Below are 26766 nucleotides of genomic sequence, written 5' to 3' on the forward strand. Positions count from 1 at the left end.
TGGATCAATTTTATTTTTCTCACCGGGTAGTTTTGTTGTTGTTGTTTAATAATTAATTAACAGTATACCTTTTCCTTCAGCTATCATGAGAGAGATTGATTGATCAATAAGATATACAATTCTCTGAACAATTTTTTTTTTTTAATATTTTTTCATTCGTAAACCACAGATTTGGAACCATTTTTCAGAGAGTTATTGGATAATTTTTTCTTTATATCACGGCAAATAATGGTTGTTGGATACTGCACGGTTTCGCGTCTCGAAACAGATTTATTTTTCGTTAAATATTTTGGTATAAACACTTTCTGTATTTTGTTTTGACTTTTGTCCTGCGGGAGTTCTCGAGGAGTGAATACAACACTGCTTTTTTTCTTGTAACACAGAGAGATTAATTAATGTCCTGCTGTCCGATACGAGCAATTATGGGGCCATTGTTCAAACTGCCTTGCTTGCATTTGTGTGAGTGAGTTGCGTGTATAATTAATAATTAAGTCTGCGAGTCTGTCGATATTGATTTATAATAATAAACATCTCAAATTCTCTCACAATAATCTTCATATATGCTCGAGTTTCATCATTTTTTCTTGTAATTTTTTCAATGATATATAATAATCATCACATTACACTGCTGAATTCCTGTCAAAAATTTGCAACACCCGAATTAAACGGTGAGAAACTTTATCCACCATTTAACGCGAGCATAAAACGAGAATTTTGTATTGAACCCCGAAAAACTGTAGCTGTGGATTGTGTGATTGCTTTTTATAATGAATATTTAATTATGCAAATCTTCTCGTTGTCTCGAGCGCGTGCTTCAATTTCTTCTGCGTTTTTTTTTTATGTACACAGGTAGTTTATGTAGAGGATGCGTGAGTGTGTGTGTTTGTGAATTACAGTAGTTAGAAGTATAGCAGGTTTCTTTCTCTCCCGTTCGTTCGACAACAATTAGGGAGGTTTCATTTTTTCTATCGTGACACACTGTGGAATTCATTTTCAAATTTTGATTCGAAAAAAACCGTTCAGGGGGATGAGAGAACTCGAGCCTGGCTCACTGTGACTTGTCTTTTGTCCGCGCCTCTGGAGAGGGCTGGTGTAGAAAAAGTGGCTGTGTCGCTGCTGCTTTTTGTTTTAATAATTTCACTTTGTAATTATTTTCTGCCTTAACTAAGCGATGCTTTAGTCCTCGCCCTCGAGGCCGCACCGGCCGAAGCCCCGGTTGAGGCCACTTTTCAAGTGCTCGGACGCGCCGACCCGGTGCTCGGACGAGCGAGGATTATTTTCTTAATATTTTTTTTTTCATCGGTCGATCTACCTTCAGTATATTTTAATATCAGAGTCACTCTCGAGTGGAACTTGAAGCTCAGTTTGCTTGGTATAAATTGCTACTGAATGAGTCCGGGAGGCCAAGGAGAGTTTTTTATTTTTATTAATGAGTGAGAATGCGTGAGTGAGTCCATCAGTTGGCAGGAGTCGTGAGGTCTGTGTTTGTTATACTTTTTTTTCTCTAGCGTGTGTAAAATGTTGAATGTGTCAGTGCAGTCTGCAGATTGTGGTTAAAAAGCAGCTCGGGACTTTTCAGCAATTTTTCCAATTTTTTGTTTGTTTCCGAAAAAGATTTTTATTCGTCAAAAGTGGCGAGCTGCTTTTTGCCACTTTGGAATCAACGAAAAACCAACGAACGAAAACTCCGACAAATTTTTTGGGGGGTCAAACCACGCACACAAAGTAACAAAAACAAAGAAATTATAACAACTACACACGTTCCTACAGGAAAATAAATTAAAAAACGCAAAACCAGTAGCTGCCGTAGGGGACGAAAATAAATTAAGTTTCCAGATGTGAAACACTGGATGTGTCAGATACTGATTTGGATTTTTACAATCGAAAAATGCAGCAAATTTTTCCAGTTCCGATCAATATGGTTATGAAATTGTTCAATAAACAAAGGAGATGATTCGCCCCTTCTTGTTTTTGGTGGTGTGAATATTTTCGACTTCGGTCAGGAAATACACAGTGAAGGATTTTTTATTTTTGCCACTAAGAGTTTTTATTTGATTTAGTTCATCATATTTGTTTTCTGGTAAGAGATTTACTTTTGCATAGCTTTTAATTATTAGAGTAAGTATAACTGCAAATGGGGGGAGAAAAGAGGACAACGGAAGGCCCTGTTTCTCGTATCACCAGGTTCTCCGATATTCGAATACTTTGTAACGAAAAGAGCTCCGAATGATAAAACGTCTGTTATATTATAACAATGAAAATAAGAAATGAATCAGCTGTCGTCATTTTCTTCTAAGTTCTGAAACTCTTCTCCGGATAAAACAAACGAGCAATTAATAACTATTCCATTCAATCAGGCAATAAATTAATTAATTTAATCACCACGCAACTTAGATTATTAATCCTTACAGTTTAGATACCGATCAGCTTCAGAAGGTTTAGTATACGTTTTATTGCACATCGGGGATTCGTCTAAAATAAATTATGCATGTGTCCGCTGCATTTACACAAAACGCTATGCAGAGTCGTCACTCATATACAGTAATCACAAGAATTTCATTCTGCTCTGTCTCTAAATCTCGTTTATAATTGTCTGTTTTCAAATTTCCTTGAAGCCGACGGTTCAAAAACGAACAACGTTTGATTGGTTATCGTAGATAGTTTATATAGTGGCTCTGGAAATGCGTCCTTCCATCATCCTCTCTCGAAACTAATGTATGCATGTGTATGTGTTTCACGTATGTTACGACAGGCGGCTTCCTAATTTTATATACTTTCTGCAGTTCGGCCGTGCCACCGCCGCCCCCGGCGCCGGGCTCGAAAGGCCAGCCTGCGGGGTCGAAGAAAATCGAAACGACAGAAGCCGCGGCCGCTCAGAGGGACGGCCGAGGTGGCCGCCGGATGTCGAAGGTGAGAGAAGGGAAGGAGTTCGTCGATCTACGGCTTGACAAATAATCAATCATATCTCGCTTGCAATGCACGTGTAAAGAGAGGCTCTTCGGAAACCGAGGGTTGGAGTTTTCAATTGTTTTCCCTCGCCAGTGATCATTTTCAGCTCAAATACATTTCGAAACAACAGCATCTGGCGAGGAAGGGAAATTAGCGCGACTCCAAGCCAGGGTTCAAACAAGGCCTGTAGAGTGAGTGAGTGAGTCCATTGTGTGTGTGTTTCTCTCTCTTTTAACTTTAAGAAGTAGTGTGTATGTGTAGCTTTATATTTTAGTGTGTGTGTGTCTGCTTCTTTTCTTGCCGTAGCGTATATATAATATATATAATCGTAGTAATAAATAGCAGTAATCCCCCTTGATTCATAATTTAACATGTACACCTTTACAGTATGTATGTATGATGTAAAAAGTCACTCACAGCACTTAAAAAAGACATTTTTAGCCTATCCGATTAAAAATTAGACGCTTCCCGAGGGCGGTCGAAGGTCGGTCGGTCAATCAGGGACATTCATTTTCCTTCTTCTTCTTCTTTGCGGATGAGGAGGTCTGTCGGTCGAAGGGGTGGGCGGGGGGCGCTTGCTTATCTTCCAGAACGGCACACTGAGCGTCCGCTCTTATTTTTTTTTTTCTCTCTCTCTCTCTCTCCGATTAACATTTTTTTTTACTAATTTCCACACACACACACAGATGCTGCGTGTCCGTGACGGGTGCACCTAGCCAGGGGGGCCAACATTAATGGCTGACCACTGGGCTCTGCTGCACGCACACCCCCATCATGGGACTGTCCTCGCGGTCCCCACTGGACGAGTCCTGCCGGACGGGCGCCACCGTCGGCGCGGCGCCGTCAGTCGGCGCCCCGAACGGCGGCTGCATCAGGTGCACGCCCGGGTGGTGCACCTTGAGGTGGAACGCGGCCGACTCGAGGTCCACGGGCAGCGACGAGGGCAGGTAGGCCTGCGGGGGCGGCCGCGCCGGCCCCCCGCCGCCGCCACCCCCGCCGCGGGAGGACACCACGTGGTGGACGTGGTGCGTCGGCTGCGTCTGCTGCACGCCCGGGTAGCAGTTGAGCCACGGCGAGTCGTAGTCCATGGCGGCGCCGCCGGCGCCGCCACTCGGCGCCTGCACCGACGCCGGCGGTCCGCCGGCGCCGAACGGTGCGTACCGCAGCGGCGACTTGCAACCGCCGAAGTCATTGACCACCGCCGCCGCCGCAGTCTGCGTCGCGTCGTGCACGAAACTCGAGGTGGCCGGGTGCGCCACGAAGTTGGCTGGGCCCATGCTGTGGTGGTTGTGGTTGGGCCGCTGCGCGCCGCTCCGCTGAATCTTATTGACCAGGCTCAGAGCTGAAACAGAAAAATCGTCAGTTTTGTCTCAAAGTTGGACCCAGAGTTGATTATATTTTGGTTGGAGACTTTTGTGAGAATATCAAACAAATGGAAAATCGGCCATGTTTGTTTTATAATCATATCAACAATTTTTTATTTGCTAGAAAAATTGTAATTTGGTCAAGTATGAAATTTTAAATTAAATGAAAAGTCCCCCTAGAGGCCAGATTTTAACTTTGTCATTTAAAATAAATGATTTTATCTTTTACAAAACCTTAAATTTTTATTAGATGGTAATAATTTATGAGTTTATTTTTAATAAATTTATTCTAATCATTTACCCTCCTTTTTTATATTAGTTCAATCTCAGGGTGATTTTAAATTTGTTTGATGTATCAAAATCGAGAAAAAAAGCATAAAACAAATCAATAATAAATCTGGTTGAAAATTCAGGCGGAGACCAGCCTGATTGCTGTAATCTGAACAAAGGTTAGACAGAAACCAGAAGCACATATGGTACTTTTAAATAACGGGAGCGACAAAACAGGAAGAACAAATGAAAACTCTCAACTCATCAAACTCAGGATGTTAAAAATTTAAAAAAAAATTGTCTCAATTTGGTTTCCGAATTAATAAATAAATCATAATCCGAAAATTTGGTGTGTCATTTCTGCAATGCAGTGCTCGGACTAAATACACTGGGTGTGTGTCGAATCACAACTACTCTGATTCCGATCTAATCAGAAGCGACTGCAGAGTTGTATAAAATAAATATATTCAGATTTACAAAGTTCCAGTGGGGGTGGGTGGGTGGGTGCCAATTAGTCTAATCGTCATCGCATGCACTTCCAGTACAATTTGGAATTTGAGGCCGGAGAGAGCGAAAGAAAAGAAATTTAATTACAAAAAAAAAATGAGTAACAAAATTTAGGGAGGAGAAACAAACAAACGGCGGCCGCTCGATGGAACAGCACAGTAATTAATGTACAGCGCGGAAGAATTAATTAAGTGACAGGGTGTGATTATTGCACTGCGACTACTTTAAGTATGTCTGCTCTAATTGTAAGAGTTGGTTTGTTTGCAACGAGAGACAGTCATCGGTTTGATCGATAGGGTAATGAGATAATCAAGAACACACATCCAAGTTGGATAATGTAAATGTAATGAGCGAGATGTATAGAGAGCTGGTAGCGAGATACAAATCAATGAATAAACTGGTCGAGCAGGTGTTGACAGGGGTTGATAACGAACGGGCAGCTATAGAGAGTCGGACGCATCACATGCATGGCTGGGGAGGCCACAATTATTGTACGAGACGCCACTGCCAAAAGGGACGCTCAAAACAATCATTTTCACATAAGAATTTTGAAATTGTTTAATGATTTGAATTGAAATTAGGAAAGAGCGTCACTTTGGGCAGCTGCAGCGCCTATCGAGTGAGTGGTTCGAGTCAATCAATTGAAAGGTCCTGTTGTTGACTTACTAGGAGGAGGGCACACCTGGGCTGGCCTCTGCCCGAGAGCCAGCAGTTAGCGTTAGTCATCGGGTCACAAACTGGGCGGGCAATACATCTGCTGCGAGAGGGGACAATTTGTTAGTCAGAACTCAGAGCAGGCCGCGCAGCCAAGTAGAGAGAGAGAAAGTTAATTGCCAGGTTAAAATGTTAAACGGAGCTAATGAATTTTGAGAGGAGATGAGTTGTCGTCAGAAATTATTGAGTGTGAATTGTACAGACACATGTTAATTGATTATGTACACTTCGAGAGTTCCGTCTTCAGGATTCGGACTCGCAGATGTTCAAAATCAAAATTCGTCCGAATCCTGAGCTCGAAGAGAACTCCTTTGTGTGAACGAAAGGCCTAAAAGTCCCTGTCCGGACGCGCATTCAGATTTTGAGGGGGCTCGGCAAAGCTCACCTTGGCCTCCGGACGAAGAGGGCTGCGGAAGGGGCGGCTCGAGTGCCGGACTGGCGCTGTGACTCGTGTTGGTCGACTCGTCGGCTGTGCGTTTGAAGAAACTGTGCTGCAGCGCGTAGAACGGCGTGACCCGCGTCTTGGGGTCGTAGTCGAGCATGCGCAGCACGAGTTCACGAAACTTAAGGTAATCACTGACTGAGTGTCCGGGCTCGCCGGCCCGTCGGCCGCCGGGACCTCCAGTTTCTACACCCACTATATCACTGAGACGTCTTGAGCCTGGTGCGCGATAACGCTTGCCGTCCTTGGGCTTCTTCAGCACATAAGAACCGTCGGGTAACTTGTCAAAGTATTTGCGCGCCTTGTGTGCTTGGTCGAGGATGTGCCTCGGTGGCATGCCTAGCACCTCTACTATTTTATTCATTTGGTCCACCTGAAATGCAAGGAAATTTCATTAAAATGCAACTCAAAACAACATAAATCACTTCTAAAAAGGCCACTGAAGTTTTTCAATCGAAAGAACCTTTTTAATTTTTAAGAATAATTGAAATGTTAAAATTGTTTCCAAATAATTTAGATAGCTTCAGTATAGAAATTATTAATTGTTTTAATTTAAATTTGATGATTAATTAGACATTTGAACTCACCTCATTAGCTCCACTAAACAGTGGTTCACCTGTATGCATCTCTACTAGAATGCAACCCAAACTCCACATATCTATCGCTAAGTCGTAAGGTATACCAAGAAGAACTTCTGGTGATCGGTAAAACCTGGACTGGATATACTGGTATATCTGCAATATTGTTCAAAATTATTAGCCTCGAAAATATTTGCCAGGGAAAATCACAAACCCTTTGACCAAGTTGACACGAGCTGCCGAAATCTACAATCTTGATTGCTGATCGCTTGGGGTTACAGAGAAGAATGTTTTCAGGCTTGAGGTCGCAATGGATGATGCTGAGCTTGGGGGTCGAGAGGAAGAGCAGCGCCGTGCACAACTGCTGCGCGAACTTGCGCGTCAGGTTGAGCGACACCCCTCGGAAGTTGGTGTTCCTCAAGAGGTCATACAGGTTGTACGAGAGGAGCTCAAACACTAGGCATAAATGATTCCGCCACATGAAGTGCCGCTTCAATTTCACTGCAAAAGGAACAAAATTGCAATTAAAATTCAAGCCCAAAAGCAAAATGGTGGTGCCGTTTTGTCCAACAATTCCTTTTTTCAACAATTGAACGTAAAAAATGTGGGAAAAAACCAGCAATAATTGAAATATTTTAATTTTAAATATACAACTATAAAATTTATATAAAAATATTATTGAATTTAATTAGATTTGAATGTTGTAAAAAAAGTTAATTTGTCTATAAATGAAAATTTAATAATTAAATTTATTTATAGAATGCTATAATATTTCAAAATTAAAGAAATAAATCAGAAAATTTAAAATCAAATAGTTCCATTTCTCAATTTGATTGAATTACAAACCTATGTAAAATTTGTTGTCGGCGTCAGCGTCATTCATCATTTCTAACAATTTAACTTCTATCTGTGCTTGATTCAAGAAGGGCTTCTTGTTCTTGATGATTTTGATCGCCACGTGGCACTGCTCGTCATGGTCGAAGGCCTTCACGACCTGGAAACATCACATTTTTATTAATACTACGTCTTTTTTATAAATTTTTGTTCCAATTTCTTACCTGACCAAAGGAGCCCTTGCCGATGAGCGAGTCGATCTCGTATCTGTCGAGGAACTTTTCGCCCGTCTTGATAATGTAGTCGTGGTTGTCGTCGTCGTAGCCATCATTGTACAACTTTCGTTCCTTCTTGTGAGACGAGTCCTCGCCCTGCGTCTGCTGCGCCCGTCTTTTCTTCTTTGCGTAGTACACCTGCAAAAACAACAACACTCGTGTGAGCAAACTTTCTTTCTTTGCAAGCATCGGAAAGAAATTAGGTTTGCGAACGGAAAGGGAAAAAAATTGAGAAATGAGGAGGAAGAAACAAGCGGTGCCGCTCGTTGTCTTTTATGTCTTGCTGTGCGTCGACAAGTTTTTTCCTTCGAGGAAAAAACTAAACTTGGGAAACTTTGCAACGCAATTAGAGCTGGAATTTTTCTATTAAAGTTAGAACACTTTTTTGCTTTAAATACAAGTACGTGAGTTGTTTACTTGAATATTTCGAACGCAAATCTTTTGATTTCTAACGAAATAATCACAGGAATTATATTTCAAATGGTCACTGGAAAAAGTAATTTAAATTTGACCACAAGCATCACAACAGTTAGAGCAAATTTTGATTTTACTTTTTTTATTGTTGCTCAAACAACAATCAAAGCAATGTTTCATTGTTGTGATGCGCAACCCTTTTCCGGTCTGTCACTGTTGATAAGCCGATTTTTTGAGCTCATTGTTCAGTGCACTGGCTAGCCCAGTGGGTGAGATCACGCACGGTAGGACTCACAGGCTGTAAGGTACCTACAGACCTGTGAGCCGACCAAGACGGGTTCAAAACCCCACTGGGCTGGTGTTTTTCACAACTTTTTTTAGGTCAAATTGAATTCCAAATCACATTTACTTGTTAAAAATCTTATTGAATTAAAAAAAAATTAAATTGAAAAAAGAATTACAAAATTGAATATTTTCGGGGCAGGCTTTTTGAGTACGCGTTCTTCAAGGGCTCATTATTAATTGCTATTTAATTATTATTATTGTTTTAATAAAAATGTGTTTTCTGCGCACAACCAGGAGTTAAAATTATGTAAAGCGATTTGCTGAAATCAGTAAATTTAGGACGAAAATTTTAAATAAAGAAAGCGAAAGAAAGAAATTTGTTCAATATCTTTCAATAATTGAATGCTGTTAATGTAGACAAATTAACAACAACAATAACAAATAATTTGATTTTTTATAAAAAAACCAGGAATTAAAATTGAGTGGCAAATGAAAAAGCTAAAATAAGAATTCCAAATTTTAACAAACATATTTTTGTAAGGCTACATTTTTTTCATCATTAATGCGCCATTTGCGTGACGGTAAAAATGACATTTTTGAACAGAAAAATTTATAAAATCTATCTCTGAAATGAGCAAATCTAGATGCAGCAAGAAATGAAATAAGAAATACCAGGAAAGATGAGGACTAGAATTTCTAGAAATTCAAAATCACTAGAGTAAACAAATTAATGTGAAATTTTTCTTTTGATCCTTTGTTTGAATTAAAATATTTAGAAAAAAAATCGTCTAGTAAAATTTTAGAAGCGGCGGATAAGGCATTTTTGATCTCATAAGTTTTAGCAAAATTCTTGCTAGTGGTGGTGCCGTTTTGTCCAACAATTCATTTTTTTTCTCTCTCAAATAAACTATTGTTCTCAACATTTGTATGTAAACAATGTGATGTAACAATTTGGACAAATAAACGGCAATAATAATAATAATTCATATTGCTGAGATATTATTTCAAAATTTCTAAAACTCAAAATTATAGAATTTACGGGGGTGCTTCCTTTTGTACCAAATTAATAATTTAAATTTGAATTTTCCACCCTTTGCCTTTTTGATTGTAGATCATAATGGAAAAGTTATGTAAAAATTGCAACTGAAAATTGAAATTTTCTAAACTCTGATAATTTAATGTTTTTAAACTTGTCCAAGATTCATTTAATTAGAAGAGATTCTGCAACGATTCATTTTATTTGCATCAATTTAATTGGAAATATTGAATCGGCTCCAGCAGGTGTCAGCCACTTTAGTGCGTGCGGACATTTTCCTCGTTTCTAGGTCTCTTTCCGCGCGCAAAGCAACAATGCGGCTCGCACGAGCGAAACTCGATTTGACGGCGGCGTTTTTGGCAGCACGACTTGTTCTTCTCTGGCTCGGCGGCCGGCGCTCGCTGCATTCACACAAAAGTTTGATCTGCGGTTTGCGTCGCAGCGCGGCTCGGGCAATATTTGCCGAGCCAAGTTTGCCGTGCTGTCACTCAGCGGCTCAATAAATCCATCGGCCAAAAATTCGCCCCCTCGAGTCGGTGCGGCGGAGGCGGAGGCGGGCGGGCCGGGCTCGTTTTGCGAACAAAGGCTGTTTGCCGGTCGAAAGTTGCGTGATTCGTTCCGTGTTGATTTATTCTGGCGGCGTGGCGAGCAACAAAAGCAGGCAGGCATCCCGCTCGGCAGCATCATCATCTTTCTGCCGGCAGTTTTGCAGTAGGCCTTGCTTTAAAGGGTTGAGCGAGAATTCGAGTTTCGCTTGCGTGCCGATCGATAATGTATGCCGCCGTCAGCCAGCTTTCCGAGTTGCCGTGGACCGTCGCTAGAGACCAGCACGGCGCCGCCTAAAGAGCACGCGTAACCCTCGCAAAATTTCAACTTAATTGTCAAAATCTCCATTTCAACCGAGCGATTAACTTTGTAATCAAAAAGAAGTTCCAAAATTGAATTTATTTCAATAATAGAAATAAAATTAATTATAATTCGGTGAAAAAAGATATAATTAGGGATTTTAGTGTTGGTGACCTTTGACATATGAAAGGTCCACCCCCGCCCGAGTCTTTTTTTCTTTCTATCTTTGTCTATTTTTCTTTCCATCGCCCCGTCGCTGCACGTCTGCCGAGCGGGGAAAAAGAGGCCGATTCGCCAACTCTCGGCAAAAACATCCCCTTTAAAGGCACACAGAGCGCGCCCGCGGCCAAGCTCGCAGACTTGGTGGGCCGACTGAAAAATGGAGGCTGCACTGCACCGTCGCTGCTGCGAAACGTGATTCGCGACGCGGAAATGGCACGGCGTTTCCCTCACGACGGGCTGATTTTGTCGGCAAATATCTCGCGATGTGGAAATGTCTGCGCCAATCTTCAAGAAACCTACCGAAATAATTTCGATTTAAATGTTAGATGGCTGAAAGTTTTCAAAACCAATGCAGAAAAAAGCAAATCATAAAATCATTCTGAATTTTTTTCAACAGGAATCTTTTAATATTTAGTAAGATTTTTCGTCGAGACACTTGAGAACCAATTGATTTTAATTTGATGGACGACAATATTATGAAATTTGTATTGTTTTAATTAGGCAGAATCTGATTGAAATGAAATTCAGTTTTTATAATTTGTTAATTTTCTGTCTCAATGGAAATGACGTTAAAAAACCATTTCTAGCGTAAAAAAAATTCAATATTAACCAGGTCATTTTTTTTAATTTTTGTTGCAACAATTAAACACCATTTTTAAAAAATTATGTATTTTATTTCAAAAATTTTTAACTGACCAGTTTGAGAGCAAACTGATATAATGGTGGCCAAAATGATTTGTAACAAAAAAAACCAAAGGTTTAAATCATTATATTTGAGCGCAGCAATAAAATATAAATCAAAATTCCGCCCACATTTACTTTGCAGAGGTTAACCTTTCAGTTGGCTGTATTTACTTTTGACATTTGAATGAAAATCACTGACCTTTACAATTTTAATTAGCAAGAAATCCTCTAGCGGTAAAATTGATCACCCCTCGAATTTCACAATCTTTTTAGAAAAACAAAAATTTGACCTTTTGCAACATAATTTAGTCAATTTTTGAATACAGAAGCGCCCTTTTGAATACATTTAACCTTTGTCTTTTGCTGCAAAAACGAATGATTCCGACATTTCCTCATTTCTCCCCCGCGAGCAAAAAGTCTTCCTTGAAAGGCGCGACTCGCGGAAATACCGCGTGATTCACTGGACCGCAATTCGCAGTGCAGCAATTGAAGCGGCGAGGGCGGCATCGGCACAGCTCCAGCAATAATTCTCGCTCCGGTTTTATTTATAGCCGCGCTCGTAACTATACTTTTGACAAAATACTAAGTTTCGCGCGAGTCAAGGTGTTTTAATTTGATTCCGAGCCCACGACGTGAGAGCGGTTTATTTCGGCCGCTGCCGCTATTCATAGCCGCAGACAGTCTGTTTCGCTGCCACCGCGCTGACCTTTTCATCAATAACTACCACCGGCCCTCTCGCCGCCGCCGCCGCCGTCTTCAATCGCCTCGCTTTAATGGACCCTATTTACCGCACGTACTGCCAAACTTCGCTCTCGAACCCCGACGCACACGCTTTGTTGCGGAAAAAGCGAGAAACCCACATGCAAGCACAAAGAATGGTTTTAACTTTCAACCCTAGCACCACTTGAATCCCTCATCAAAACAAAAACACTTAAACAAAATAAAAGGTTAATTATCGGTTTTTTTCGGTTCTCATCAGTTTTAAATCCAAGGAACCACCAGTTTTAGTTCCAAGGTTGCCACGATTGTTTTCTTTCTTAAACAACAAACCGAACACTGTCTTTTCTAAAATATTCATTAATTTCCAGCAAAATCAATTTGTGGATTTCGAAACTGACCGAGAAAAGCAGTTCTCAGGGGGGGAAAATCCAATTTCTAAATTAGAAAATATTAATTTTCTTACAAGTCTATACAGATAAGATTAAATTCTTTTCATTTTGTACCTCAGGTTCTGAATCCACATTAAATTAAAACAGATAATAACAATGGAAAATGAAATACAATGCAAACACTCTAAAAAAATAAAAAATATTAAAAAAAAACTCAAAACAACAATTAACAACTGGTTTGGCGATCCATTTAAGAATTTGCTGATAAATTTAATTAACCAAACTCAAAATTTAAATCTTAGCTGACAGTGAAATTAATTCATTGTAAAATTTTTGTAAAAAGTTTGTACAAAAAATAATTTTGAATAATTTCAAAATTAAATAATAACAATCCTTCTTTCTTCGCACAAAATTATTTTTAATTATGTTGAAAAAAAGATATAACATTTTAGATCTTGCTTTGATTTGCCGATATTTGATCTGCAATTGCCACTGGAAACGTGCATGTAATTTAATCAGCGAATCGAAACGAGAATCAGCTGTCGATTGCGCTGCTCCTCTCTCTCTAGATCTATTTTCGCCCGCGTGATATTTACGAGTGCGCTCGTGCGTCTCTCGTTCTAACCAGATTACCGCGCCGTAATATTTTTTTATTCGCTCAGTTTTGTTATCCGTCGACGCACTGGCTGGAGGCATTTTGACCTTTCGCCGCCGATCGAGGGCAAAGAGGATTCTGGCCAGCCATCTATCCATCCCCATTGTTTGCTCTCGCTCACTCACTCGCGTATCAAAAGCAAATTGGGGAAAGTGGCGAAAGTTTATTCGGCGGCGGCGGCGGCTTTTTGCGCGTGGGACACTAAATTGTTTGAACTTGCGGCTGCCTGATCGAAATACCAAAGTGCGTCTGGCATTTAACGCACGTGCACGTGGGCGATATATGCTAATGGATAATTTAAATATGTTTGAAACTACTTTTTTTTTTTTAAATTTAATCAGAAATTTGAGTTTGTCCATCATGCGAAATAATAATAAAATAGCTGAAAAATGCAGATAAAAAAATTTCCAGAACGAAACATTCAATTTCAAGCTTTTCTCCAGCAAGTTAGAAAAACATCTTTGTTGAATATTAAGAGAGAATGACTTGCTACAACTGTTTATTGACGTCTTTTCTCAAAATAATTTGAAAGATCGATAAAATGGTGAACATTTCAAGTCATTAAAAAACAATTAAAATTTATCTTGATAATAAACGTTGATGTGATTTGATGAAATCAAGGACTTCTCTTCCTTCCTCTTGGACCGGCATTTGACCTAAGCTCGTAAGCCGAGACCCGGTCTACTGTCATTCATCTTGATTTTGAATCTTGTGTTGATTTTTTAACTGCTGCTTTCCCACGCACGCACGCCATTAAAGCGTCTCGGCTGCGAAACGACCAATAACTCGCGCCGTATAGCCCGGCCTCTCTCTCAAGACCCCACTTAAAAAAGCGGACCGACGCTGAGAAGGTGTATAAAAGCGTCGTTTGCAAGTTTAGGAAGCGAGCGACGCGCGGATTGCATAATTTGTCAGACGGGATGCATAACTACCCAAATAATAACATCCAGATTTCGCACGTGCTTCGAAGCAACAAGTTCGCAGCTTTGGAAAAGTGGAGAGTTTCCATTTGTAAGGGAAACAAAAATTGTTTTCAATTCTGATAAAATCCAAACGCATTTAAACACTTTTAAAAAGTTAAATAAAAACATCAAAAATTGGCAAAATTAATTAGTAGAACATTTTTTCAGTCTTTGGGGATTAAGTCATTCTGATAATATTTGAGATTTTTTTCATTTTTTATTTTTTCAAAAGCAAACTTGATGATTATTTTTTTCTAAATTTCCGACCTTCTTTTTAAATATGAGCTTTAAATTAGCTATAAATGCAATTTTTACTCCGCAGATTTTTCTCTTTCAAATTTTATTTGTATCTCATAATTTGTTTTCTTTCCATAGAGTTTAAAAAACTGTTCAAAAAACCTATTTCACTTTGAAAAGATTTTAACTTTGTCATTTTAACTGAAAATTGCGCTTAAAAAGTAAACTTCATTAATATAAATTAATTTATTAACGCATTAAACGCATCATTAATCACAAAAATGATCTAATAAATCATTAATTGATCTGAAAGGTACTTTGACCGTTCAACAATTATTGGCTCGTCCAGTTACATTGAATGACATTCTGAGGATTCATTTGTTTCGAGGGGGCTGAAAATAAGCATTCGCGGAAGGTAAACCTCCCCATCGGCCGTTTGGTTGGTCGCACCTGCAACTTGCTAATTACGCGACAAAAGCAACAGCCTCGTTTGCCTTGTGATCGTTCCCTTTTGATCTCTGCGAGAGAGCGAGTCTCAATTTTGCGCCACAAAGGAAAAACGAATCGATTTGAATTTTTCCAGACGTAATTTTCCTTCGAGGAACAAAACAAGGATATTTTTTGCCCGACGACATCGCAAATGATGATAAGGTCGGGCAAGGAAGTTTTTCGTCCAAGTTTGCGCGTTTTAAAGTGTTTTATAAGCTGCACGGTGCGGCTGCTTTTAAAGGCAAGTTCACGCGGCTATTTTTCACTCGCAATCTGACCTAATAAAACTTTTATCATCAGAGAGAGGAAAGTCGAGAGTCTTTTTCGCCTGTCGAGCGAGCGAGACGAACACGATGATTCGCCTTTTCATTCTTATCAGCCGCTGATCGTGCACGTGCTATGGCCGTCCTTTTTCGCCAAACTTGCTTAAAAGGCGGCTTAATTTGCGAGATACGTGAAGAATGGCTGTTTTAGGGTGGCGAAACTGCCGCAGCTCCGGCGCCGGCAAATTGCCCGACTCAAATTCGGGACTATCAGAGTAAGGATGCAAGTTTCATTTTGTACAAGGCGCAAAAATTTTATACGGAATTATCTTCAAAATTGGGAAAACTTGCAAATTTGTGACGAAAAAAAATTGCAGAAATAATTTTAATTTTGCAGAATGTTGGTGTTAAGAAAAAAAACGAATGTTTCTTTTTGCATGATTTTTTTAATCTTATCTGCTTTGATAGATTCTTGTTTACAAATTTTGAACCAATGACGCTTGAAATGTTGAAAATATAACGATCTTTTTTATGGACATTGTTGACTCTATGATTATATTTTATTTTTTGCTACGCTACAATTGCAAATTAATTACAAAATTACTGGACTGGTGTATGCAAAAAAAAGCGTCTTCATTCACAGTTGATTTTTTTTTGTTTTAATAATTTGCTCTCAATTCATCAACGTTGCTTTTCTTTCAATTAGAAGTTTACAATTAAATTATATTAAATTGCTCAAAATTTCATAACTTTTTATCAGAAGAAAAATATAATTTAAAGATTAAAAAAATAACAATTCCTAATCTTCAAAATTCCGCTACTTGAACGCCGGCGTTTAACTTCAGCACTTGGCCAGCGACGATTAAACAAAATGAATAGCCGCACCAGTGTTTTTATCTTTCAAAAGCAGCCCTCCCGGGAGAAGGAAAAAACCATCTTTGGCAACGTTCCTCTCTTTCTTTCTTTTCATTCGCAATCGCGCGGACAAAACAAATTGTAATTGCAAAACAATTGGCAAACAAACAAATTAATCATTCCGCATCTCTCTCTGACGCATGTCGGACAGAAAAAAATAAAATAAAAAGATATATAAAAACCGGACGTGTGCAAAAAGAAGATTAGCGCGCGAGGCAGCGGCGTCGGTCTCGGATAATCAAATTATCCTCGGGGTGGCCGGCCGGCCGGCCGGCCGCGAAAAAAGCAGCGAGACATGTCTGGTGGCTGAGCGAGCAAGGCTGCACCCACGGCCAGACCACGTGACGCAAGCGCGCGCGCCGCGTGACGTCACGGCTGCACCCAAGTTTAGCCGGCTGGCTAACGGTGCCTTTTATGCCGCCGCCGCCGCCGCTTTGAATTCTTCGTTCGTTCGCCAGCCAGCCAGCGGCGGCGGCAACGCCGGCCGATATCTCCCGACGATATTGCGCTCGGAATTCGATCCGCCGCATGCCGATGACTGACTGACTGCCAACCGCACGCGGTCGCTCGGAATTCGCCGCACTCCCCAATTCTCGCTCCCGATCCATCTTTCTTTTCCACTTTCCCGTGCTGTTTTATTGGATCGCTCTTGTTTTCCGAGGGAAAACGTCGAAATGACATCCGATCCCGAAACTTCTTTGCCAGAAACCTAAAGTGCATCCGCTCCGAAGACTTTGGGGTGACTTTTATTGAAAAGAGGACGGCCGCGCAAGTTGATCGTTTCGTGAGGAGAATCAAAATTTGGAACCAAAGCCGAGGGAAATTTATCAAAGTAATAGTTTTTTTTTTAATAAAAATGTCACGTTGGACGATGAAGTTAAGCAACTTTGAGTGCAGGAACCCTAAGTTTCAGCAGAAACTTCCCTTCCTAGCTTCACATGCAAGGATAAAAAGATAAGAAAAATTCATATTGAAATATTTAACTTCTTAAAATCATAAAATAAATCCAAAAATGTACACAATCTCAATTGTTAACTTCTTGAATAACAATTTTCTGTTCATATCTAAAATATACATAAATTTTTATATTCCTAAATAGAAAAAGCCAGGCTTAAACTTTTAACGCACCTCACCATATATGTATTTCGGGAAATTTCAAGCACTTATTCAAATCTTATAGGTTTCACATATTACACGAAGCTATTTCATTATTTGACTAAAGTTTTAACTATACACTTTAAGGCATGCCATCTTATATCAAAAAGAAAATTCGTAAACTAATTAAAAAGTCACTTCAAATTTCAATCAGGCCCTGGATCTTGGCGAATTATGTCAATCTGATTCAAAATATATGTGAAAATAAAGACTTATTTTCCAAACCATTTTACTATTCATTTATTCTCCATTCAAAATGAAATACACAAAATCTTACATCAAGTCTATAAAAAAATAAAAAAAATAAAATAAAATAAACAATACGACACTAAAAATTTACAAAGCAATAATTTTGTAAATTTATTTAGACTATATTTTAAAATGGTTAGAATTCCTTGATCAGTTTGAGTGTTTTCATATAAAAGTTAATATTGATATTCTTAGAAAAAAACTTTCCTCTCACTTCGTTGGCATTGTTTGTAAAGAATAAATAAAAATTTTATGCAAAATAACACTTTTCACAAATATTTGAACGCTGAAGTTTGCATACGTCAAATGCAAAAACTCTTTTAAACTGCAGCCGAGTGATTTCCTTTATGAATTAAATTTATCTTTGCATTCTAGGAAATAGCAAACGTTGCTAATTCTGCGAATGGGTGCAATGCGAATGCAGCCGTCAAAGCAGGTGCCGCTCGCGATAAACTTTTAATTGAATCGCCAAGGAGGGCGAGACGGCCGGTGAAAATCACGGGCGCGGAACTGTGCAGATTCGCAAAGTGCTTTCAATTAGACCGGCGGCGGCGAATAACTTGGGCAAACCGCACGACTTGCGAGTCCTACCGGTTGCATACATGCTAATACCGCAGGCGCGCGCGCTCCTCCGTGAAATGACACGCGGGTCAACCGAGGCTTTGAAGTCGGCCAGCGACGACGACGACTAGTCCAACCCTAGCCGCCGACATAATTAAGTTTGGACGCTGCTAAAATTTCTGCACTGCTACTTGTTGAATTTCGCGCCCCGCTTCGCTCGGCTTCCGAAAAAAAAAAAAAATACGCAGCAAACAGAAACTCGGCAGGGCGGAAAACGCAAGTCCCCAGGGTTGGCGCTCAAAATGTCTTATATAATTGATTTTATTTTTTTTTTATGCAGGGCAAGTAAGATTAAATTTTATTTAAGTAATTGAAACTGGATTTTGGCATAAATAAAAATTACAATAAAATTCAAAATAAAAGTCCTAAATGTTGCTCGCGCTAAAAATTTAAAAGTTGAATATAATCAGATAATTTATTATTTGTATAAAAAATAATATAAAAAGCATTAGTTTTTAGCATTGAATCGAAATAAAAATAAAATCAGTTGGAGACATTCTTTTAGGAAAACTTCTGCTGAAATTTTCCAAATTTAATGGTTGTAGTAAATTAATATAATAATAACAATTATAAGAATATTAATATAAAAATGATAATATTAAAAATTAACCCTTAAATTCTTCCATTCTTTTCCACTTATTTATAAGATTATTTGCTTTTCTGTATCATTTTTCAAATTTGCATTTTTAGTTTGCATTGTGAATGCTTTCCCTTTATGTCGAACATAGTTTTCCTGTTTTAACTGAAAAGTAAAGATTTAAAATTTAAAGTTTTAGCCCAAAATAAACATTGAAGTGTTTCGTCTAAACTTTTAACAAATAAAATAAATTAAAAAATCCTTGAAGATGATCATTTTTATCCGATTTGTGCAATTGACATTTTTATATTTAGAAAAATATTTGATCAGCTTTAATATTTTGAATAATTTTAAAATTGGCAAAAAAGATGTTTTCATTCCAGCTCTAATTGCGTTTTTGGATGGATATATTTTGAAATTTGAAAAAAAAAAAATTGCGCCTCACCTCATTGATGTGCTTGTAAGTCTTGATGAGGTCCACGCTGAGTTTGTGGAGGGGTGCGGTGGCGGGGTCGCGGAAGTGGTGCGGAATCCTGGCCTGCATGGCCTGGATGTCCGCGGCCGGCGTGCCCATGCTGCCGGGCGCGGCGGCCAGCGACGAGGTGATCTGCTCGAGCTGCTCTTCGGGCACGAGGCGGCCGTACAGGGGCGCGTGGTGGCCCCTGCCGGCCGTCTGCTGGGGAAGGCGGCCCACGGGGCCAACCTCGCCGGCTGCAATCATCAGAGCAAAAACCGTCAGTCAAACAAGGAAAGAAAATTTATTAATCGGTGGGGAAATTCGGCAGTTCGGGGAAATCACACGACCTGATCGATCCGAGCCGCACGCAAAGTACTTTTTTGCATTATTCAACCCCCGCCCGACCATCTTTACAAACGCGGAGGCTCTGATTTGCTTCCTGCGTGTGATGATTGCACTCGGTGCAATCGGATCAGCGGCCGACTTGCATAAATCAAATCTCGGCCGCAGGAAGAGTCTCGTTTTGCATTTGCATTGGTGTTGTAGCCCAAACTTGGTTGAATGAAAATTACTTTATAACAAAAGATTTTAAATTTCACGATTGAATAAGTTTAATAAAGGAAAAACCTAGAATTTCAGATTGTTGCATGGAAATTTAAAATTTCTATTAATAACTTTTGAAATGGAATTGAAGTTGTTCCCGTCAAATTGAAACAAGGGTTTGCTTAATTTAGTAAAATCGATATAAATTATGAAAAAAGATATAAATTATCAGTTTTTATTTTCCGAAAACTTTCCTTACTTTCAAATGTTTACAAACGATTTTTAGGTCGAATTTCCTATAGTTTGTTCAAAATAAAGTGTAGAATTATTCATAAATAAAGGGAAATTAAAACTTCTTTTAACTGTTAAAAACTTTTGAAGTTTTAAATCTTCATAAAATTTAAAGACGTGTTCTAATTAATTTTAAAACTATTTGTTTAGACAATTTTCAACATGTAAAATATATTTCAATTTGAAATTATTGGAAAACATTAATTGAATTATGTACTTTTTTTACTGCAATTTTCCCAGCCAAGAAACTTTCTTTCGTCTCTGGCGCACAACTTGCAGCAGCTCTCGTCCATGTACAAGCATTTATGCAATTTAAAATAAGAGGTCATGCGAGGCTATTGCTTTATTGTGGCAGCGAGTTGGGGGCGGCGGAGGCGTGCTTCTTTTATTGCATCCTCCTCGCATGTGATGTTATTATTATTATTACAATAAAATAAATAAAATGTGCAGCGCCGCCATATTAGACTTGGTGACGCGAGCGATACTTTGGCTAATGCACCGGGTTTACGAGCCAAAATCATCTCGGCCTAAGTGCGCCCGCGCGATTTATTTATTGCCGGCTGTTTGCGTCCTGACTTGATAATTATACGCCGCCCGAGTTATTATTCAGCCATTCCGCGACTTTATTTAGTATCTGCGCTCGTAACTTTGCCTTCCTCGGAAAGCGCGCGGAGACGTCTTTTTTATACAGATGGGGCAATTTGTTTGTCTACTGGAAAAGGAAAAAGTGTGCAGTTCTGTACACTGGGGGTAGAAAGATGTTTCATTTTTCACCCCAACTATTGAATTATGGTGTACTTTGGTCTACATTTTCCGCGAATAATGGGCTTTTAATGATGAAGTTGTTTTGCTCAAATAACGAGTTGGAAAGAAGAAAATCTCTAAATATTGTTACTACTCTCATTTTGGTGGACTGTGCAATTATTTAAGAAATTTATTAGGCATTTATAAAGTGATTTACTTAATAGAATAAAAAATAAGAAAATCAAATAGGGCTTTTATCAGAAGATTTACAAGAACTTTATGAAAATCAATTGGAAAAAATTTTCGTTCAAATTGGCATTAATTTGAGTAGAAATTCTGACGTTCATCTTAATTTTAAAGTAAGACCTAATCCATTCACAAATTTACTTATTTATTTATTAATTTTTTAATGATAATGGAGGGTGCGGACCTTTGCGATCAAAATACACACAGACCAAATATGCCTTACTGCCAAATTTATTGATTTATTTCGTTGCCAAACTCAATTTCAGACTTCCCGATTCCTATTCGCTCTCACCTCTCGCGCGATTACTAATGCAAAAGTGCCACTTTTCACAGGTTGCGCGCTTTCCTCTCGATAAGGCGAATTACGAATGGACATCGAACGAGAGCCGCGTGAAAAATTCAGATCCAATTTCTCCGAGCCGACAGCTCTTTCATTAACCCACGCGTTGTTGCCGAGCCGAACGAAAATAATTATTATTTTAGCAGCAGCAGCCGCACCGGGTTGCGGTCGAGGTGTTGTGTTTCTCGGCGGATAAAAGTCGGGGAAAAAAATATAAAAGCGGCACGCCAGCGTCAGTAAGTCAGTCGGTCGGTGAGCCGTATTTAATAATAATTTCATTCATGAAACGCACACACGTGTGAATGAGCGAGCGAGCGAACGACCGTGCATGTCACACATTAATACCCCGAGCAGGCCATTCAATTTTTAATCTGCGCACTCGAGAAGCAGTTAATCCTTGTTTCTTTCTCTCCGGACCAAGTTACCTGCTCTCCAAAAGCTGGTTTTTAGAATTTTATTCTGTGCACTTATTTCACCTCATATAACTGCCGAGCGAGAAGTAGCCGGCAGTGTAATAATTTGTTTACGCTCGTAATTAAAAACGCACTCGGATGTGTCCATACAATGAAGAGCAGCGCTAGATTGAAAGGCAAATTAGCTTCGTTTGCACGCTGATTTTTTTTCAGGTCAACAAGAAATTTGTTGCGCAATTTGTACTCCTCAGGATTAACAAAACCAGATGTGTTTTGTATTCTTGGATATCTCGGAAGTTATTTTTGCATAATAGGATCAATTAAAAGTGAAATAAAATTAATTATTTTTTAAAGAATCATTTAAAATCATGTTTTAAAATTTTAGGAATGTAAAGAATTGATTATAAAAAATATTTATTACATGAAAATCACTTTTTCTGCGATTCAAATTTTTCATAAGAGAAATAGTGATTTTTGAATATTTTGGAAATTTAATAATTGTTTTAAAACAAAATATTATTCTATAGGATTGTTCAATGAATTCCAATATTAGTTCTTGATTGCGTTTTTATCATTTTGCATTTCTAAAACGAGAAATAGCTGTTTTCTCTAGCGCTACTTCCTGATTAATTCAATTCAATAATAATTTCAAAATGGCGTCGATGTTTAATAAGAAAGTTTAACCTCCTGAATAGTATCATTATTTTTGGATGGAGAGTTTTGACAGAAAGATAAAACAAAAAGTCGGTTCTCCTCTCTTTCTTAGTCTCTTCCGAAAGAAGCTTTCCACGCTCTTGGTTCAAAAGCAAAAACAGCGGGAGTTTTGATCAGAACAAAAAGCGGCGTTATTCGTTGGTTCTGCTGCTTGCTCTGATATTTCGCAACATCAAAAAAACTCAAGGCCGCTGGCACGCGAAATTTCAAGTGTTCCCGCGGCTTTTGTAGTAAAAAATACGGCAATGCGTACAAAACGAACGTGGGCGAGGGAGGAAGGCTCTTTTTCTCTCATTACGCTCTCTTTGCTTTGGTTACGTCACGAGAGAGAGAGCGACGAGCACTCGAAAAGGCACCGCCAACCACCGCGCACGGATTAAATTCTGGAGCCCGGGGATTTTTCACTTTATTCCGCCGCTCGAAACAATGTTGAAAAGTGAATCCGTATATGTATTCCGCGTCTTCTCTCGCAGATTACTTTCCAAGAGATAGAGAAGAGCCGAGAGCGAGCGAATATGAAACTGAACCGAAATTTTGAGACGTTTCAAATTCAAACTGAAATTCCTAGCAAATAAAACTTTTCAAAATCAGTTCAAAAAGATTAAAAAGGATAAAAAGAAGGAGTTTTTATTAATTTTTTTACCAATTTCATGCATGCATGATTTTTTTATTAATAAATTACTCATAATATGAGCAAAATTTAATTGAGGATTTTCAACCAAAATGAATATTTAATTTTAGACTTTTTAAATATGCCATAATTATTAATTAAACCGAATAATGTTTTCAACGGTGACTTTTTTTGAAGTTTTGAATCAGAAATCAAATTTTTCAGTTACGTGCAATCTTATGAATTCAGTAAAATTGTTCACTTCAACGCTTCAAAGCGATTCATTTAAATCAATTTTGGTACCAAGAAAGAATAATACAGCATTAAATATAATCCTAAATTCCAAATTGATAAGTAATACAATTCAATGTAAAATGCAAAACATTGGTCAAATTCCGGTTTCCTTGTATTCGAGCAAATCTTTTCAGGATCACATAGGTCCCCCCAAAATGGAGGTAACTGTCTAAAAATTGCACAGGTCATTCCTCATGGTTTGAAAGTAGGCTCCCTAAATTTTTACAAAAAAAATTTCAAAATTGCGGGTTTTAAGGGGCATTTTGAAAAATCCAAAAAACGTAAATAACTCGGCTTCCTGTGATCCTACAATAAAAATCTGGACATATTTGAACACGTCTTATCAAGTTCTACAACTATTCTGTTGACTCCAAAATTCTAGGTCAAAGTTCAAGGTCACGAATTTTAAAATTAAATTTTCAAATTCAAAATGCGAAGCGAGGCTCACGTCAAAATAAAAAATTAAGATAGCCATTCGATTCCTTGTTAAATTTTATGTAACATAAGTTGAAATTGCGCCGTTACTCTTTGTAGTTGAATTTAAAATTAAATAAAAATATTTAAAAACGTGGTTTTTTGCACCCCGACACACGCATTCAACACAATTCACGTAAATAACTCGATTTCCATTAGTTTTAGACCATAATTGATGATGACAAATATTGTTGCCCATAAAAAGACGATTCCAAAAATATGCATAACGATGACCTTTGATGACCTTGGTTCAAAGGTCACCTTGACCTTTGACCCAGGGTGACCGAAACGTGATGTGCGATATATAGTTAGAAAGATCTCATCAAGACAAATATTTTAGACACCAAGTTTTTGATTCTAGCTACAAGAAAATGTAATTAAATGGATTTTTAATTCATTATAACTCGATTTTTACGGGATGTGTGCCGAAAAATTAGGTTTTTTGTATTTAAATAAGCTTTTAAATGACGTAGAATCAAAAACTTGGTGTCTAAAATATTTGTCTTGACAAGATCTTTCTAACTATATATCGCACATCACGTTTCGGTCACCCTGGGTCAAAGGTCAAGGTGACCTTTGAACCAAGGTCACCAAAGATCATCGTTATGCATATTTTTGGAATCGTCTTTTTATGGGCAACAATATTTGTCATCATCAATTATGGTCTAAAACTAATGGAAATCGAGTTACTTACGTGAATTGTGTTGAATGCGTGTGTCGGGGTGCAAAAAACCACGTTTTTAAATATTTTTATTTAATTTTAAATTCAACTACAAAGAGTAACGGCGCAATTTCGACTTATGTTACATACAATTTAACAAGGAATCGAATGGCTATCTTAATTTTTTATTTTGACGTGAGCCTGGCTTCGCATTTTGAATTTGAAAATTTAATTTTAAAATTCGTGACCTTGAACTTTGACCTAGAATTTTGGAGTCAACAGAATAGTTGTAGAACTTGATAAGACGAGTTCAAATATGTCCAGATTTTTATTGTAGGATCACAGGAAGCCGAGTTATTTACGTTTTTTGGATTTTTCAAAATGCCCCTTAAAACCCGCAATTTTCAATTTTTTTTTGTATAAATTTAGGGAGCCTACTTTCAAACCATGAGGAATGACCTGTGCAATTTTTAGACAGTTACCTCCATTTTGGGGGGACCTATGTGATCCTGAAAAGATTTGCTCATTCGCACACAAATTATTGAATGTTTTGTTTTTTGTTTTTTCACTAATTTATTTCAGGTGCAGAATAAACAAACATCTCTCTTGACTGGAGAGGTTTTACAATCACGTGGAAAGTATTGTTTTTCCCCGAAAAAAGGTACTGCGGAGTCGTTTTTTCTCATTATATTTAAGCTCCACAGGATCAATTTCACAGAAACATTTTGCAGTTTATTTTTTGTTGAAATTAATTTAAAAACAACGCCGTTTTTGAATCTTTCATTTTATTTTTCAATTTTCCTTCTCTTCGGTGAATTTTTTCTACAATTTCCTTCCACCGATGATTTGAGGCGAACAATTCGGCCCGGCGGCATGCTTGGGAGCAGTTTCGGATTTAATCTGGGATTTGCGCCACAAGTGGCGTCGCGGCGCGGGGGCGGCGAACAGTCAACAGAGCTGCATTATTACCCTGTAATGATCAAACTTTGATGCGCACACAGACAGGTTTTTTGCGCCGAAAATACTCGTCTAGCAGGTTGAGCTTGGTTCTTAATATATTCGCGCGCTATTACTCCTTCTTTTGGCCTACGAACGAATGTAAACACGCGCTCGGCGCAATAAAGGAGGAAACGACGTCAAGCCAAGAGCGAGTCGCGTGCATGCAACTCGCGGTTATTATCGTCGGTGGCAATCTTTTCGGCCGGTGACGTCACACCAGTGCGGCTCATTTTGTGTGCATAAAAAAAAGAAATAATAATTTATCGGCGCCGATAGAAAAGTGGAGGGGAAAATAAAGAAGTGCAAGGCAGCAGATACGGTTTCGAATCACGAACCAACTCGGCGAGGACTTTTATTTTATTTTTTACCTATACGCGCGCATTTGCGAAAGGGATAAACAGAATGAAGATGGGTTAGTGGAGAGAGCCACATAATCCGTGCCGATTTATTTTCCCCTTCCGGCTGCGGCTCTCGTTTGGTCGATCGGATGTTTCGCTCAATCGACGTGTTTATGGCTGCGGTGGAACCACCAAATTTGGGCCATTTTCCTACAGAGTTATCGACAGAATCAGCATCAAATGCGGAGGAATAAAGAATAAAGTAATGGATGTCTTCAATTTCCAACTTTCAGTGACTTAAAAATAACTTTTAGAAAATGGGAGAAGAATAAAAATCAGATAAATTATTGAAAAAACTTGGTTTAAATTTAAACTATACATTCTAAATTTTTTAAACAAATATAATAATAATAATTTTATATTTTTTTGATAAAACAATAAAAATCAGTTAAATTACAAAATCAAATTAGGTTAAAATTAAAACTACGCATTCACCTGTTTTTTTTAACAAATTAATAATAATCACAAACTTGCGGTGACCAAATTAAATATGAAAAGTTTAGATTCAAAATTGGCCAGCATTTAGCCGGTTGGTTGGAATTGTGCAGCTGCCAAAAATAATTAAGCCGGCAAAATTCTTCCTCTCCCGAAAAGTTTCCGCAGCCAGAGGGTCCGACCGCAACTTCCGGCCGTTTTTCCGCGATTTCGCGGCGTCGGCGGCGGACGCAGCGTGCACAGACCGCACTTTGCACACACGGTACACGCAGCTGTGCCTTTTCGCGGGGGGCTCAAAGTCGGCCAACAAAACTAACTCTCGTTCGCTCTGCGGTCGGGCCCAAGTGCGTCTCCGCAACAAACGCACCCCGACATCAAAAATTATTGCTGTTTGTGTTGGTGAGCGGCGAGCGAGCGAGCGAGCCGACCTACGCGAGACTGCGTTTGTTTGCCCAAATTATCGGGCCGCGTCACAACGATTGCGAGCAGAACCGC

The 26766-nt window shown here is 38.8% G+C and overlaps 1 protein-coding gene across 3 annotated transcripts in view; it reads right to left on the reverse strand.

Annotated features, from left to right (window-relative positions):
* Window positions 1-86: 86 nt before the first annotated feature.
* The window catches only part of LOC132201454 (serine/threonine-protein kinase minibrain), a 55625-nt gene continuing 28945 nt past the window's right edge, over window positions 87-26766 (reverse strand). For 2 of the 3 annotated variants that reach the window (XM_059627628.1, XM_059627627.1), the window contains 7 exons: window positions 19098-19363; window positions 7883-8071; window positions 7671-7818; window positions 7039-7325; window positions 6834-6980; window positions 6190-6619; window positions 87-4291 (listed from right to left, as the gene is read on the reverse strand). In XM_059627628.1, coding sequence (XP_059483611.1) covers window positions 3681-4291; window positions 6190-6619; window positions 6834-6980; window positions 7039-7325; window positions 7671-7818; window positions 7883-8071; window positions 19098-19363 — 2078 coding nt within the window. In that variant the 3' untranslated portion in view covers window positions 87-3680. Of the gene's footprint in view, window positions 4292-5756; window positions 5848-6189; window positions 6620-6833; window positions 6981-7038; window positions 7326-7670; window positions 7819-7882; window positions 8072-19097; window positions 19364-26766 lie in introns of all 3 variants that reach the window. The other variant, XR_009442274.1, reaches the window with a different exon arrangement.

This window comes from Neocloeon triangulifer, unplaced genomic scaffold, assembly GCF_031216515.1.
Source record: "Neocloeon triangulifer isolate White Clay Creek 2 clone unplaced genomic scaffold, ASM3121651v1 ptg000014l, whole genome shotgun sequence".
Lineage (NCBI taxonomy): Eukaryota > Metazoa > Arthropoda > Insecta > Ephemeroptera > Baetidae > Neocloeon > Neocloeon triangulifer.